General features: G+C 41.3%; 1 protein-coding gene across 3 annotated transcripts in view; it reads right to left on the bottom strand.

Annotated features, from left to right (window-relative positions):
- Positions 1-17216, bottom strand: part of LOC139160312 (laminin subunit beta-1-like) — a 140702-nt gene that overhangs the window by 76917 nt on the left and 46569 nt on the right. For all 3 annotated transcript variants that reach the window (XM_070738054.1, XM_070738056.1, XM_070738055.1), the window contains exons 3-9: positions 16691-16866; positions 15791-15914; positions 13551-13624; positions 11529-11717; positions 6812-6875; positions 4605-4807; positions 2731-2851 (exon numbers count right to left, since the gene is read on the bottom strand). In XM_070738054.1, coding sequence (XP_070594155.1) covers positions 2731-2851; positions 4605-4807; positions 6812-6875; positions 11529-11717; positions 13551-13624; positions 15791-15914; positions 16691-16866 — 951 coding nt within the window. The remainder of the gene's footprint in view (positions 1-2730; positions 2852-4604; positions 4808-6811; positions 6876-11528; positions 11718-13550; positions 13625-15790; positions 15915-16690; positions 16867-17216) is intronic.

Raw genomic sequence — 17216 nt, 5'->3', positions numbered from 1 at the left:
CCACACATGTCCATTCTTCTCCATGGATACCAACCAAGACAACCCCCATGATCTAGCAATAATTACAGCAATAGCGCTTAGACCAGTGGTTCTCAACCTGGGGGTCGGGAGTCGGGACCCCTTTGGGGGTTGAACAACCATTTCACAAGGGTCGCCTAATGTTGTGGTTGGCTCTGGCACAGCTCCTGCCCCAAGGAATGTGGAGGTGGATGCAGGGGAAGCATCAACATGTCATAGGCCTGTTTTATTGCCGACAGAGTCAGGTAGTGCAGTTTCCTTGGACGAAGAAGAAGGTGGGGGTGACTTGGAAGAGGGGGGCTTGGCACACAGCCCAGGAAGCCAATCTCCATTATCTTCGGTTGATTTGGATGAGGAAGTGTTAGACCCACGCAGGCACAGACTTATGCATAGAAGAGACCAATTGAGGAAATGTTACAGGAGATAAGAGAGGCCACCTGTGTTTGGGTGGGGCTCCAGCAATTAGAGCTGATGATATAAATAGCAGCGTGCTGGCTTGGGCCGTTGTGGAAGATTATCTGATTGTTGTTCTTCAGGACTGTGCCTTGCTGTTTCCGGACTTTGTTGATTTTTCACGACTTTGAAACCAAAGCAGAGCAAAGTGTGTGTGTTTCACTTCGTGGAAGAAGGAGGGCTGTGAGGTTTCTTCACAGCTGCTAGCTAAGTACTTAAGGACTGATTAAGGGGATTGTACAGACTACCAGGTTGTTTTGGGACGAGTGCTCTTTGCAATACAAAAAGGGTGCTTTGTTTCTTTTGAATTTTTGTGATAAAGAACATTGTTTTTGAACTTTCAAGTGTGTGTGTGTCTGAAATTTGTACCCTTGAATTTTCGGGAGACTCATACCATAGAGCCCGGCAGAACACCTAAGACCTTTAGAAAAGACAAATTTATCATGGTGTTAGGAGCTAAAGCTTCTATTCTGGCGCCTTGGAACATATTTTTACAATTGGACCAATCAGGCGTTTACAGTGGGGCTGTCCCTCTGATCTCCCTGCCAATCAGCTTAAAGATCTGTTGGGAGAATTGGTGCTAGACTTATGGTTGGGGGTCACCACAACATGAGGAATTGTATTAAGGGGTCACGGCATTAGCAAGGTTGAGAACCACTGGCTTAGACTTATATACTGCTTCAAAGTCCTATCTAAGCAGTTTACGGAGTCAGCACATTGCCCCCAACTATTTGGATCCTCATTTTAACCACCTTGGAAGGAGGGAAGGCTGAGTCAACCTTCAGCCCGGTGAGATCTGAACTGCCAAATTGCAGACAACAAGCAAGCTCAACTTTTACTACTGCTGCAGCATCCTTTACGATTCCGGTAGCAACCCACTAGTCCGGACGTTGCCATTTGAGTTCTTTTACCCTCTGTACAGGCACAGAATGTTTAGTGCATGCGTAGATGGTAAAAGAACCAGAATGACAGCAGGTGGGCGGAGCCTTGCGCTCCCTTCGCGATTGGCTCTCCGACGACCGACAGGCACGAGCGAACTGGGCGCATTCCACTCCTGAACTGAAGGTTGCAATGTCCTGGGCTCACCATTTGCGATCTTCTCCACCTGGCTTCCGATAAGCAAAGTCAATGGGAGAAGCCAGATTCATGTAACGACGGTACAATTCATTTAACAACTGCCATAGCAATTGCAACGATTCTCTTCACAATCATGGATAAAAGGATTATAAATTCAGACACGATTGATTGAAAAAAAAACCTTGTGGTTAGCAATGGAAATTCTATTCCCAGTTGTGGTTTCAAGTCATGAAACTTTTTGAATGGTTTTTAATAAACACAGTAAATACATAGAAACATAGAAGACTGACGGCAGAAAAAGACCTCATGGTCCATCTAGTCTGCCCTTATACTATTTCCTGTATTTTATCTTAGGATGAATATATGTTTATCCCAGGCATGTATAATTCAGTTACTGTGGATTTACCAACCATGTCTACTGGAAGTTTGTTCCAAGCATCTACTACTCTTTCAGTAAAGTAATATTTTCTCACGTTGCTTCTGATCTTTCCCCCAACTAACCTCAGATTGTGCCCCCTTGTTCTTGTGTTCACTTTCCTATTAAAAACACTTCCCTCCGGAACCTTATTTAACCCTTTAACATATTTAAATGTTTCGATCATGTCCCCCCTTTTCCTTCTGTCCTCCAGACTATACAGATTGAGTTCATGAAGTCTTTCCTAATAAGTTTTATGCTTAAGACCTTCCACCATTCTTGTAGCCCGTCTTTGGACCCGTTCAATTTTGTCAGTATCTTTTTGTAGGTGAGGTCTCCAGATCTGAACACAGTATTCCAAATGTGGTCTCACCAGCGCTCTATACAGCGGGATCACAATCTTCCTCTTCCTGCTTGTTATACCTCTTTTTATGCAGCCAAGCATTCTACATTACTGTTGTTAGCCGCCCTGAGTCTACGGAGAGGGACAGCATACAAATCCAATCAATCAATCAATATGTAAATAAATACTTGCTTTCCCTACCACCTGACCACACTGTTCACCCCTAAATCCTTCTCTTCTGAAGAATACATCCCTGATTAAATCTTTCCAGGGCTTGTGATCTTGGCTATGCAACTACACAAAGCCAAGGATGTTACCACGTGCATCACAAAATGATTGATCTTCCTGCAACGACTCCCACTGGTTTACTGTGCTATCCCCGACTGCTCCAGGTGAGCACAATGGCCTAGCCTTCAACTCACACCTTTGCAAGCATGTGGATTGTGGACCTCAGCTGGACTCCAGGGCAAGTCCTGGTAGAAATTCTTGCAGAATTCACAGTTGAGACCTTTCGTGTGGTGCTTACAGACACATCGTCCATGGATCTGGAAGAGAGGAGACGAATAAAATAGATTTGCAAAGCCAATTTCACACCAATTAGCGACACAGCATTTTCCATCATAAAGGTGTTATTTTTAAAATTAGCATGAATTCCTGCAGTAGGTACAGGGGACTCCTGATACAAACTAAGGTCTCATAAACTTCATGTGGCTACCAGCGATGGGCTCCTATAGGTACGGTCAGGTACGCAGAACCGGTAGAAAAGTTTTGGTCACGTACACAGAACCGGTAAAAAAATTCTGAATTATTATTTTTTCCTTTCTGGGCTCTGGGTATTATTATTATTATTATTTATTAGATTTGTATGCTGCCCCTCTCCGTAGACTCGGGGCAGCTCACAACAGTGATAAAAACAATACATAATGACAAATCTAATAATTAGAATCTAAAATAGCAATTATGCATATAAAAAATCTAAAAGAGAAACCCCAGTAAATAAAAACATACATACAGTCATATTGTGCACAGAAACTACATAGGCAAGGGGAAAATGTCTCAATTCCCCCAAGCTTGACGACAGAGATGGGTTTTGAGGAGTTTACGAAAGGCAAGGAGGGTGGGGGCAGTCCTAATCTCCGGGGGGAGCTGATTCCAGAGGGTCGAGGCCACCACAGAGAAGGCTCTTCCCCTGGGTCCCGCCAGACAGCATTGTTTAGTCGACAGGACCCAGAGAAGACCAACTCTGTGGGACCTAACCGGTTGCTGGGATTCGTGCGGCAGAAGGGTATGTTTCTCCTATCGCAGTAAATGAGGTTGAATGTTTATAATTTTAGAAGAGCTGTGCGTGTGTGCTTGGGTGTGTACATACACTTTATGTAGTAGATAAAGTGTAGTATATTTTTGTGTACCTGTGTGTAATATGTATGTACACATATAGCATACAGTATATACATAGAATTAAATAGTATATTTTGGAAATTTGGATGTTCAGCGATAGTAAATAGATAGGGAAATTGTATCTCCTTGAGGTGAGGAGAGGCCAGGCACCTTAACCCTAACCCAAACCCTTGACGTGAGTGACATCAAGTTGGCCACCTTTAAGCCAGTCACATGAGCTTTAAGCCACCCCCAGTCACATGATCGTCAAGCCACTCCCACCTGTTGCATGGCTGACAAGCCACACCTAAAAAATAAGCCACGTCCACGGTGTAGTAGTAAAAAATTTTGCCGCCCTTTACTGGTGGTTACCGGCTTAGTATTCATTTGCCTTCCCTGATTTATTTATTTATTATTTATTTATTTATTCATTTGTCCAATACACAAATACATAGGAAGAAAAATAGACATGTGGTAATATAAATGAGGGAGAAAGTAAACTTAGAGGAGAGGATATATGAAAGGAAGCCCCGAGTCTTCGGAGAGAGGCGGCATACAAGTCCAACTAATAAATAAAATAAATAAATAAATATAAGATAGGTGAAAGAAAGGAAAAACAATTGGACAGGGGACGAAAGGCACACCAGTGCACTTATGTACGCCCCTTACTGGCTCGCAGATGTGAGTGTGCTCTCTCTTGTGCTCACTATGCTAGCATGTGCCACCTCCACACATGCTCTTTACACCCGTACCGGCAGCTAGCCTTGAAATTGTGGCTACATAGAACAGCATTAAATCCAAGTGGGCCCACCCACAATTGCCGCTACCAGTTCGCCTGAATCGGTCTGAACGGGCTCCCTCTAGTGGTTAACAATTTATTGTCAGCCTAAACTTCTCCTTGCCTCCCACTGAGCAACTTACCATGCCTTCAACCGGGTTAGCCGATCCTGTGAACGGGGCACACTCAGAGGCATGGCCATAGCAGAAGCAGCTCCCCCGAAGCACCATCTCATATACCGCATAGTAGTATTTCTGCAGGACTTGGTATCGTGAGTCTAAGAGGTTGTCCCCCAGGGTATGCAGCTTTGTGAAGTTCACCCGCAGGTTGGTGACACGTAACAAATCTGGGCAAGAGAGGCAATTGTTGGAACAGTAGTTTAGCTTTTACAGACTCTTCATCCTCCTCCCCCATTTCTATCTTCTTGCTTTTCTATAATCTGCACCTCTATAACTGTCTGGTTTGGTGCTGCAACCCAACAGGACCGACACAGACTTCAGAGGATAATCAGAACTGCAGAAAAAACAATTGCTGCCAACAAAAGCATTGAGGACCTGTATACTGCACGAGTCAAAAAGAGGGCGGGGAAAATATTTACTGACCCCTCATATCCTGGATACAAACTGTTTCAACTCCTACCCTCAAAATGTCGCTACAGAGCACTGCACATCAAGACAACTAGACACAAGAACAGTTTTTTCCAAACGCCATCACTCTGCTAAACAAATAATTCCCTCAACACTGTCAAACTTTCTACTAAATCTACACTTCTATTCTACTAGTTTTTCTCATTATTCCTTTCACCCATTTCCTCCCATGTTGACTATATGACTGTAACTTGTTGCTTATATCCTAAGATTTTTATTAATATTGCTTCTTCATTGCTTATTTGACCCCTATGACAATCATTAAGTGTTGTACCACATGATTCTAGACAAATGTATATTTTACTTTATGTACACTGAGAGCATATGCACCAAGACAAATTCCTTGTGTGTCCAATCACACTTGGCCAATAAAATTCTATTCTATTCTATTCTATTCTATTTTCTCCCTCCTTCTTTTTATGGTCACATTATCAGACAGGAAGCACAATAAAAAAGATGTTGGATAACCATGTGTCTGAAGTAGTGTTAGAGTTTCCTGCCTAAGCAGGAGGTTGGTCTAGAAGACCTCCAAGGTCCCTTCCAACTCTGTTGTTGTTATTATTATTATCAATGCAACACAGCAAACGAGATCACTATGCTGGATTTCGTATTTCATCACCAGTCGGGTGCTTCCCAAGCACCTTTGATTGCGTGATGTAGCGGTGAATTATGAGTGCCAATCCCAGTAAAGTGGTTTTTTTGCAATTGACAGATAGAGATTTTGTCAATTCTGATGGTTTTCAAATGTCCACTGAGATCCTTTGGCACTGCGCCCATCGTGCCAAGTACCAGTGGGATCACTTTCACTGGCTTATGCCAGAGTCATTGCAGCTCGATTTTTAGATCTTCGTATTTCACTAATTTCTCTAGCTGCTTCTCCTCAATTCTGCTGTCCCCTGGGATTGTGATGTCGATGATCCACACCTTCTTTTTCTCCACAATCAGGATGTCTGGTGTGTTATGCTTCAGAATTCGGTCAGTCTGAAGTCGGAAGTCCCACAGTAGTTTTGCTTGCTCATTTTCGACCACTTTTTTGGGCTTATGATCCCACCAGTTCTTTGCCACTGGTAAATGGTAGTTCCAGCACAAGTTCCAATGGATCATCTGTGCCACAGCATCATGTCTATGCTTGTAGTCAGTCTGTGTGATCTTTTTGCAGCAGCTGAGTATGTGATCGATTGTTTCATCTGTTGTTATTATTATTATTATTATTATTATTATTATTATTATTATTATTATTAAACTACCACCTTTCCCCAAATGTATCTCTTCCATTATTATTATTATTATTATTATTATTATTATTATTATTATTATTATTATTATTATTATTAAACTACCACCTTTCCCCAAATGTATCTCTTCCAAAGTGTTGAATAAACATTCCCACCATATTACCACAGGATGTGACTGTCCTATACATCTGGAGGATGCTTTCTCACTGTGACTGGAATATTACCTTAGGTACTAATCCTGACACTCTGGTAGCCTGGTAATGAAACATTTGGAAAGCAACCCATAAGCTCAGAGAACAAACCTCCCATCACCTTTATCCCTCCCTCGAGCGACAGATTTTCACCACTATCGCAAGCATGACTCTATGTCAAATATCTAAAGCCCTGGCAACCTATTTTAATCATTGGCAACATTTCTTTTAGATACTCAAAAGCAGTCTTTTCCTCTACTTCCTGCTGAACCCATACCTTGGATTTGCTGGCTGTAGGGGTCTTCGACTTTCACAGCCGGATCTAACACCTTGAAAATCACCTGCAGAGAGGAGTTAAAAGACACATCTAAGTTTTCCCTAACTTCCCAAGATCATACAGGTAGACTTCAATTACGACCACAACGGAGGGCTGTAATTTTGATGATATAAGTTGTTCCAGTCGTACGTCTAGTCAATTTTATGACCACTTTTACAATAGTTGGAAAGCAAGCAATGATTTATTGATTTATTGATTTATTGATTTATTGATTTATTGATTTATTGATTTATTGATTTATTGATTTATTGATTTATTGATTTATTGATTTATTGATTTATTGATTTATTGATTTATTGATTTATTGATTTATTGATTTATTGATTTATTGATCAGATTTGTATGCCGCCCCTCTCCGTAGACTCGGGGCGGCTAACAACAATAATAATACAATGTAAACAAATCTAATATTTAAGTTAATTTTAAAAACCCCAATTTAAGAAACCAATCACACATACTGACATGCCATGCATAAATTCTATAAGCCTAGGGGGAAGGGAAAATGTCAATTCCCCCATGCCTGACGACAGAGGTGAGTTTTAAGGAGCTTACGAAAGGCAAGGAGGGTGGGGGCAACTCTGATATCTGGGGGGAGTTGGTTCCAAAGGGTCGGGGCCGCTACAGAGAAGGCTCTTCCTCTGGGTCCCGCCAAACGACATTGTTTAGTTGACGGGACCCAGAGAAGGCTAACTCTGTGAGATCTAACTGGTCGCTGGGATTCATGCGGCAGAAGGCGGTCCCGGAGATATTCTGGTCCGATGCCATGAAGGGCTTTATAGGTCATAACCAACACTTTGAATTGTGACTGGAAACTGATCGGCAACCAATGCAGACTGTGGAGTGTTGGTGAAACATGGGCATATTTAGGAAAGCCCATGACAGCTCTCGCAGCTGCATTCTGCACGATCCGATGTTTGTTAAGTGAACCATGCGGTCATTAGGCAAATCTGGGATAGCTGACGGGTGGTTTTTCCTGTTTTCTGACAGCAAAAAAGTCAAAAATCAGAGTCACGTTAACATAGGATATTGCAACCGGTCTTAAATGTAAGCACCTGAAATGAGATAATGTGCCTAGTGCCCATGATTAGTATTGGGTGAACCCAACGAAGTTCGGGTTCGGCGAACTCACTGGAACTTTGCCGTGAAGTTCGGGTGAGTTCACCGAACCCGAACCCGAACAGCAGCAAGCCGCTGCGGTGTCCTTTTCTGTAAAAATAAACAAGGAGATGGGGAATTCCCCGCCTCCTTTTGCTTCCTTTTATTTTTACAGAAAAGGATGCCAACAGCGGCGCTGCAAGCAAAAGGAGGTGGGGAATCCCATGAAGGGATTCCAGGGGCGGGGCTTTGACGTCACGGAGACTCCTTCCTCCCTGTTTCGGCCGTCCAGGAAGTAGTCTCCGTGACATCAAAGCCCCGCCCCCGGAATCCCATCATGGGATTTCCCACCTCCTTTTGATTGCTCCCAGGCGGCGGCATTTCGCGGTGTTCGAGAGAACGCCGAACCCGAACTTTACCCGAACTTTTAAAAAAGTTCGGGTTCGGCATGCCGAACACTGCAAACTTTGCAGGTTCGGTTCGCCCAACACTACCCATGATGTGTCTGTTTGTGTGTGTCTGCGTGTGTGTGTGTGTCTGTAACAGATGTAATCTTCAGGATAAGAGAGGCAGTATCAGACGAGTAACATATACCTAGAGTAAAGAGTTATATATACAGAAAATATATAAACATAATGATTATAGAGAGGCACTACCAGCCCCAAAATGTACAGCATATGTCTGTTAAATATGAGATGAACTGAGATAAGAAGCACTCAGGGAGAGGTAAAGAGAGAGAAAGGGGAAGTAGAAAAGTGAAGAGAGGGAAGAAGAAAGGAGAGAGAAGGAGTAAAAAGGTAGGAAGAGATGAAGATAGAAGGAGGAAAGTGTAATGGAATGGAGGAAGACAGACTGATGGACAGGATAAAAATAGGTGTGAAACAGGATATTGATTTTTGATTGAATAAAAATGTATAAATATGTGTGTTATTGACATTTTAAGGTATATATGTTGACATAAAAATGGAAATTCTAGAGAAAAAAAGGATGAGTCATAAGTAGCTTTTTTGAAGTTTGTTGTAATCTCAAATGGTAGTTTAGGCCAGTGTTTCCCAACCTTGGCAACTTGAAGACATCTGGACTTCAACTCCCAGAATTCCCCAGCCAGCATTCGCTGGCTGGGGAATTCTGGGTGTTGAAGTCCAAATGTCTTCAAGTTGCCAAGGTTGGGAAACACTGGTTTAGGCAACTAGTCGTAAATCAAGGACAATCTGTAAAGTCATTGAGTTCTTTTTATTAAGATCAATGTCCAAAGAAAAATAATGAGGGCAAGACTGCTATCTAAATTAGGCAACGACTGGGTCTAATAATAATTAATCATGTTAGCCCTTCAAACAAAGTAGTGAATAAATGACATAAACACAGAGAAGACATCTTTTTAAAAAGCTGGATTACACAGACACAAAACCTGGCATGTCATAACACTGTCACTTTGGAAGAGGTTGTCATATATAGTGGTACCACAAGGTACCAAATTTCAAAGAAATTGGCCGATCTTTCCCATCACCTTAATATTACAAATTCAGAAATCTGACCTCAAAAAAAAAAAGACAATGGAGCTAAAGTTAAAACGAGCCCCTGAGAAATACTTCCAATTTAAGTTTGGTATTCTCTTTGATAACATTTTAAGACTAGACCTCATCCACTTAGCCTCAAGAGATTTACCTCAAAAACCAAAGAAGACTTTACTGCTTTCCAAATTCATTTCGACAATTGTGGCTGTCTGCATTCATACCCAGAACTTGAGATTTTACATTCCTTTCTGCTGTTTAAAAATTAACTTTGAATGTCACATTGATCTTTCTATTCAGTGTACTACACCGTTAAAAAAATAAATAAAGGGAACACTCAAATAACACATCCTAGATCTGAATGAATGAAATATTTTCATTGAATACTTTGTTCTGTACAAAGTTGAATGTGCACAACAGCAGGTGAAATTGATTGTCAATCAGTGTTGCTCCCTAAGTGGACAGTTTGATTTCACAGAAGTTTTTATTTAGTTGAAGTTATATTCCGTTTTTTAAGTGTTCCCTTTATTTTTTTTGAGCAGTGTACAATGAATGAGACCATTACTATTTCTTAACAATAATAATAATAATAATAATAATAATAATAATAATAATTTATTAGATTTGTATGCCGCCCCTATTCAAAGACTCGGGGCGGCTCACAACAATAATAAAAACAATATTATAGCGAATCAAATCTAATATTAAAAAAAGAAGCATATAAAACCCTATCATATTTAAAAACCAAACAACATATACATACCACACATAAAATATAAAAAGCCTGGGGGAAAGATGTCTCAACTCCCCCGTGCCTGGCAGTATAGGTGGGACTTGAGTAGTTTGAGAAAGACAAGGAGGGTGGGGGCAGTTCTAATCTCTGGGGGGAGTTGATTCCAGAGGGCCGGGGCCATCACAGAGAAGGCTCTTCCCCTGGGGGCCGCCAAACGACATTGTTTAGTCGACGGGACCCGGAGAAGGCCAACTCTGTGGGACCTTATCGGTCGCTGGCATTCGTGCAGTAGCAGGCAGTTTCGGAGGTACTCTGGTCCAGTGCCATGTAGGGCTTTAAAAGTCATAACCAACACTTTGAATTGTGACCAGAAACTGATCGGCAGCCAATGCAGGCCACGGAGTGTTGTAGAAACGTGGGTGAATCTGGGAAGCCCCACTTTTCAAAGGTAGCCCCATGTAGAGAGCGTTGCAGTAGTCGAACCTCGAGGTGATGAGGGCATGAGCGACTGTGAGCAATGACTCCCTGTCCAAATGGGGCTGCAACTGGTGCACCAGGCGAACCTGGACAAATGCCCTCCTCGCCACAGCCGAAAGATGATGTTCCAATGTCAGCTGTGGATCGAGGAGGATGCCCAAGTTGCGAACCCTCTCTGAGGGGGTCAGTAGTTCCCCCCCCAGGGTGATGGATGGACAGATGCAATTATCCTTGGGAGGCAAGACCCACAGCCACTCCATCTTGTCTGGGTTGAGTTTGAGCTTGTTGACACCCATCCAGGCCCCAACAGTCTCCAGGCACCGTTACATCACTTCTACTGCTTCGTTGACTGGACATGGGGTGGAGATGTATAACTGGGTATCATCGGCATATTGATGATACCTCACCCCATGCCCTTGGATGATCTCACCCAGCGGTTTCATGTAGATATTGAATAACAGGGGGTCATTATCCATTCTGACGGGCTGCCCCTTAAAAACCTTCACACTCCTTACCTAAATTAAATCTAGGATATCCCGCCTGCAAATTAGGTTTGCTATCAGACTGTAGCCCTTTTTCAGCACCAAGTATCTATTTGTATTCCAGTTCCATTAATCCTAATCCAGAGAGACAAACTGAGCTATGAATGATATTGTGTTGCTAGAAGTGCATAGAAAACAGTGGTAAATTTGTGGAAGGGATTTAAATCAGTTGGAGTAAATAAAGACTGACTGCTTATCTTCCCCAGGTTGTTTCACATAATTACAGAGATACAATTCTCTGATCTTCTGAGTGACATTGCCAATTGCATTTCATTCTACTTCCATAGAATAGCACTGACTTCACCATAGCTGGAGGGCTCAATCTCAGAGTAGCGGTCGTCGCACATTGCTTGATTGACATGTGTTGGGATCTGAGTAGGAACAGCTGGGAAGAGCTTGGAGCAGTTGAAGGCAAAGTAGCGATAAACTTTCCAGCTTTGCCCAAAATCTGATGAACGCTCAATGAGCATTGCTGCTGGACGGAAAGTCTGAAAGAGAAGAAAGACAAGACTTAAGTGGAGAATATTTGTAGCTAGAAACATAGAAACATAGAAGACTGACGGCAGAAAAAGAGCTCATGGTCCATCTAGTCTGCCCTTATACTATTTCCTGTGTTTTATCTTAGGATGGATATATGTTTATCCCAGGCATGTTTAAATTCAATTACTGTGGATTTACCAACCACGTCTGCTGGAAGTTTGTTCCAAGGATCTACTACTCTTTCAGTGAAATAATATTTTCTCACGTTGCTTTTGATCTTTCCCCCAGCTAACTTCAGATTGTGTCCCCTTGTTCTTGTGTTCACTTTCCTATTAAAAACACTTCCCTCCTGAACCTTATTTAACCCTTTAACATATTTAAATGTTTTGATCATGTCCCCCCTTTCCCTTCTGTCCTCCAGACTATACAGATTGAGTTCATTAAGTCTTTCCTGGTAAGTTTTATGCTTAAGACCTTCCACCATTCTTGTAGCCCGACTTTGGACCCGTTCAATTTTGTCAATATCTTTTTGTAGGTGAGGTCTCCAGAACTGAACACAGTATTCCAAATGTGGTCTCACCAGCATTCTATATAGTGGGATCATAATCTCCCTCTTCCTGCTTGTTATACCTCTAGCTATGCAGCTAAGCATCCTACTTGCTTTTCCTACCGCCCAACCACATTGCTCACCCATTTTGAGACTGTCAGAAATCACTACCCCTAAATCCTTCTCTTCTGAAGTTTTTGCTAACACAGAACTGCCAATGCAATACTCAGATTGAGGATTCCTTAATCTAGCTAACTTTGCTGTACACCACTAAGAGATGATCTCTGCATTAAAATGTCCATGGATTGTGCTGAAATGAATAGACTTACTTTAAGACTTAAAGATAAAGAAGATTCAGGATATGATAGAATCTGGGGGGAAATTTTATGAATGGATGGAAGTTAAAAAAATCTAAAATATATGAATTTTTTTTAAAAAAGTAACAGAATGAAAAAATAGTGGGTAGACACCCAGATTTTTTTTAAAAAAGGAAGAGAAATGGTGGCAGCACTAGTTGCTAATGTAACACAAATTTAAGATAGTTCATCATGTTTTCACATTGTTTTTCCCCCTCAAACGAACAATCAAACTGTAAACAACAGCTTAATCCAGGAACCACCGAGAGCGCTCCTACTAACACTCATATATAAAGAGAGTAAACCCCCACACCCTTCTAGCACTGATGTTGTTACCTAGTTGGATAATGAAATGTCTAACAAGAAAACAATCAAGCTCAGAGACCAACATGAATCAAGTGCGGTGGGAGGGAGACTACCCTAGTTTTTGTTAGTAAAACTTATTGGGGAGAATTTTATTCAAGTGAGGAAGGAAATAGTAAGGACATGGAGGCAAAGATGCTTTGTGGTACACTTCATGATACACTTAGCTTAGATTAAAAACAGAAATTCCTGCTGTGCTGAGTAACATTTAAGTGTCAACTTAAAGGTTAAATATATTATTGTATTAACATGTATGAGTTTCACAAATGCAAATAGCCACTGGCAATTGATGCGTGGAATAATAATCAAGTATGCAGCAGGCAGGGAGATCTTTAAAGTCTTTCCTGCTCACTGGGGTTTTTATGAAAATCACTTCTTCTTCTTTTTAAAAAAAAGAGGAAATCCTTCATTGGCACAAACTTAAACTGGCCCAGAAGCTTAAGTATTTGCAGAAAAGCACATTAATTTACACACTATTTTTAAAGAGAGAACTGTGCAAATACTTTTTCTACCTCCTGTGAAGGCAAAACATCTAATATCCTCTCTAGTTCATCTGCTGATTCATAGAGCCTCACCTTAAATTTCATTATGAGGTGAGTAAAGTGGAATTCAGCTTCCAGGTCCAATCGAATGCTGACCTGCTCTACACCTGGAGAGGGACAAAAGGCAAAAATTAGACCTTTCTCAAGAACTCTGTTCAAGAAGTCTTGATATTTTGTAATGTCCAAGAAAGTAGGGACTTGCTATCTAACATCATCTTTCGGCTGTGGCTAGGGGGATGTTTGCCCAGGTTCGCCTGGTGCACAAGTTGCGGCCCTATTTGGACCGGGAGTCATTGCTCACAGTCGCTCATGCACTCATCACCTCGACTACTGCAATGCTCTCTACATGGGGCTACCTTTGAAGAGTGTTCGGAAACTTCAGATCGTGCATAACGCGGCCGTGAGAGCCATCGTGGGGCTTCCCAGATTCGCCCATGTTTCTACAACACTCCGTGGCCTGCATTGGTTGCCAATCAGTTTTCAGTCACAATTCAAAGTGTTGGTTATGACCTTTAAAGCCCTACATGGCATTGGACCAGAGTACCTCCGGAACCTCCTGCTACTGCAAGAATCCCAGCGACCAATAAGATCCCACAGAGTTGGCCTTCTCTGGGTCCTGTGGACTAAACAATGTCATTTGGCGGGCCCTAGGGGAAGAGCCTTCTCTGTGGCGGCCCCGGCCCTCTGGAATCAACTCCCCTCGGAGATTAGAACTGCCCCCCCCCTCCTTGTCTTTCGTAAACTACTCAAGACCCACCTATATCGCCAGGCATGGGGACACCTTCCCCCAGGCTTTTTATATTTTATGTTTGGTATGTATGTGTTGTTTGGTTTTAAATATGATAGGGTTTTATATGCTTCTTTTTTAATATTAGATTTGTTCCGCTATAACATTGTTTTTTATTATTGTTGTGAGCCGCCCCGAGTCTTCAGAGAGGGGCGGCATACAAATCTAATAAATTCTTATTAAATTCTTCTTCTTCTTCTTCTTCTTCTTCTTATTATTCTTATTATTATTATTATTATTATTATTATTATTATTATCTAGCACGACCATCCTTTTTCTATCTCTCCCCACCCATTCATTAGTCTTCATGAACTGAAAGTTGAGTGGGCGCAGTGGGAAGTCTAATTTGTCATGTCAACTTCCCACATGACTGCGAACCTCCATCATTCAGAATTCCAAATTGAGCGTGGAGATTTCAAGGACAGGTTCTCTTCAGCAAACCTGCATCTTATAATCCAGTGATGGTGAACCTATGGCACGGGTGCCACAGGTGGCATGTGGAGCCATATCTGCTGGCACGTGAACCGTTGCCCTAGCTCAAACCCAGTTCGCATGTGTTCACCAGCCAGCTGATTTTTGGCTCTCACAGAGGCTCTGGGAGAACATTTTCTGCTTCCGGAGCACTTCTGGGGGGATGGGGGAGGGCATTTTTGCTTTCCCCGGGCTCCAGGGAAGTTTCTGGAGCCTGAGGAGAGTGGAAAGTGGACCTACTGGGCACACCAGAAGTTGGGAAACGGGCTGTTTCTGGCTTCCAGAGTGGTCCCAGTTCAACTTCTTAACCATGGCATCAAGTTAACCCCACTTATGACTGTAACCTGTTGCTTGTATCCTTAAGATTTTTTATTAACATTGTTTCCTGATTGCTTATTTGACCCCTATGACAATCATTAAGTGTTTTTTACCTCATGATTCTTGACAAATGTGTCTTTTCTTTTATGTACACTGAGAGCACATGTACCAAAGACAAATTTCTTGTGTGTCCAATCACACTTGGCCAATAAAGAATTTCTATTCTATTCTATTCTATTCTATTATGTATAGTTTCTTATAGTTCCAGTTTAGCCAATGGTGATTGATAACTGGTAATTGTAATTCTGCAGTATTTGGAACAGAGACTCCATTTCGTATTGAGGTTTAGGCATCAGGCTAGAAACTTGGAAACTGAGTTCTAGTCTCACCTGAGGGACAGCGCCAGCTCATGATCTTGGGACAGGCATTCTGTCTTGCACAATCTCTCTTTTTCAGTTCATGAAAAATACGACTCCCAGATCTGGACTTCAAAAGTCTGAGAAAACCACTAGGTGGCAGCAAATATAGTGGTGCCGGTATAGAGGTCAGCTGTGGTCAGCCAAGATCTGGCCACACGATTAAAAATGTCTTGCTGAAGACCAACAAGATCTGGAGATATGTAATTTTGGGGAGTTTGCTGGACATCTGGAACCAATGAAGATTAGCTACCAAAACTTCCAAATTTTGTCATTCTTACCATTCTCAGACTGCCACCAGGTCGGTTCACCATTCTGCCCAGTAAGGTAGATGACATTCTCAATGTGGTGGCTCTCACGGAAAGAGGCGGAGCGTGAGTCACACATGAAGCATTTCTCAGAGTCCTGTCAAAAGAACCATTCTGGTTTCAATATACAAAAGTATTGCACGTATCTTTAATGACCTTCATGGTGTTGGGTTACCGTTATCACTAGTCCAGCGGGTCTCCAAACGTGGTACCTTTAAGACTGGTGGACTTCACATGAATAAATTTTAAAACATTTGAATTTACTAAATTAAATATATAATATATTGAAATTTTAAAGATAGAAGTATATTAAGAAATTGAAAGGATGAGGTTTTTAGATTGACTAACTGATTTTAATCATTCTATTACATTGTTAAAATAGATATAAAGAAGTAGATTTTAAATTGTAATAATTATATAGCATAGCAGTATATTAAGAAATTTTAAGTATAAGTTTTTTCTGTTTAATTAATTGAGTTTAATTAGTTTAATTATATTATTAAAGAGAAAATATAGAACTGAATGTTATAGTTTAGTAGTATATTGATACAATTTATGGATATTAGAATTGACTTTAATTATGCAAATTATAATATCAAAGTGGAAACATAAATGCAGATGTTATAATATAGTACTATTTAATGAACTGTTTTTCTGTATTGATCTGATTATAGTTAGACTTTTTTTTTGTATTAGTTAGACTTCTATGATTAGCAGAGCAATGGCAGCTCCATTAAATGTTAAATGTTGTTCGTATTGTTTGTCTTAAAGAAAAACTAATAAAAATATATATATATAAAAAAAAGACTTGTGGACTTCAATTCCCAGAATTCCCCAGCCAGCATGAGTTCACCAGGTCTCGACCAGTGTTACCTGAAGATGGCTGACGATGCAATACTCCTGAGGCTCTTCCAGGCCGCATGTGGATGTAGTGCTCAGGTTTTGGGCCCTCCCAACGAGCAGGTTTCCTGTGGCTGGGTAACAACTTCCTTCCAAACAACCATGGTATAAATCAGGCTCTTCTGTGCCCTGAACTTCAGCTATCTGGCCTGGTCAAAGAAGCAACAGAACAGCCCCACTCAGTCCATTTTAAAAAAATGAAATTTATTTATTATTTATGTATTTATTGGATTTCTATGCCGCCCCTCTCTGAGGACTTGGGGCAGCTCACAACATATAAAATATACAATATCTTGGCATTGTGGAAAATATGATCCCTTCCAAAAAGACCAGAACACCATGTCCCCACCCGCAAAGAAACCTAATCATGCTTCATAATAGCATCAACTTTATAATTTTTATATCATTTCTATGCATGTGTCTCTTTATTCTAGGTATATGCTATTAGTCTAATGCTTCCTCCTCGAAATCTAGATCAATTGTTGAGAAGAGACACCGA

Source organism: Erythrolamprus reginae, chromosome 2 (genome assembly GCF_031021105.1).
Source record: "Erythrolamprus reginae isolate rEryReg1 chromosome 2, rEryReg1.hap1, whole genome shotgun sequence".
Lineage (NCBI taxonomy): Eukaryota > Metazoa > Chordata > Lepidosauria > Squamata > Dipsadidae > Erythrolamprus > Erythrolamprus reginae.
Note: the sequence above shows the minus strand (reverse complement) of the source record. Positions and strands in the feature narration are given on the sequence as shown.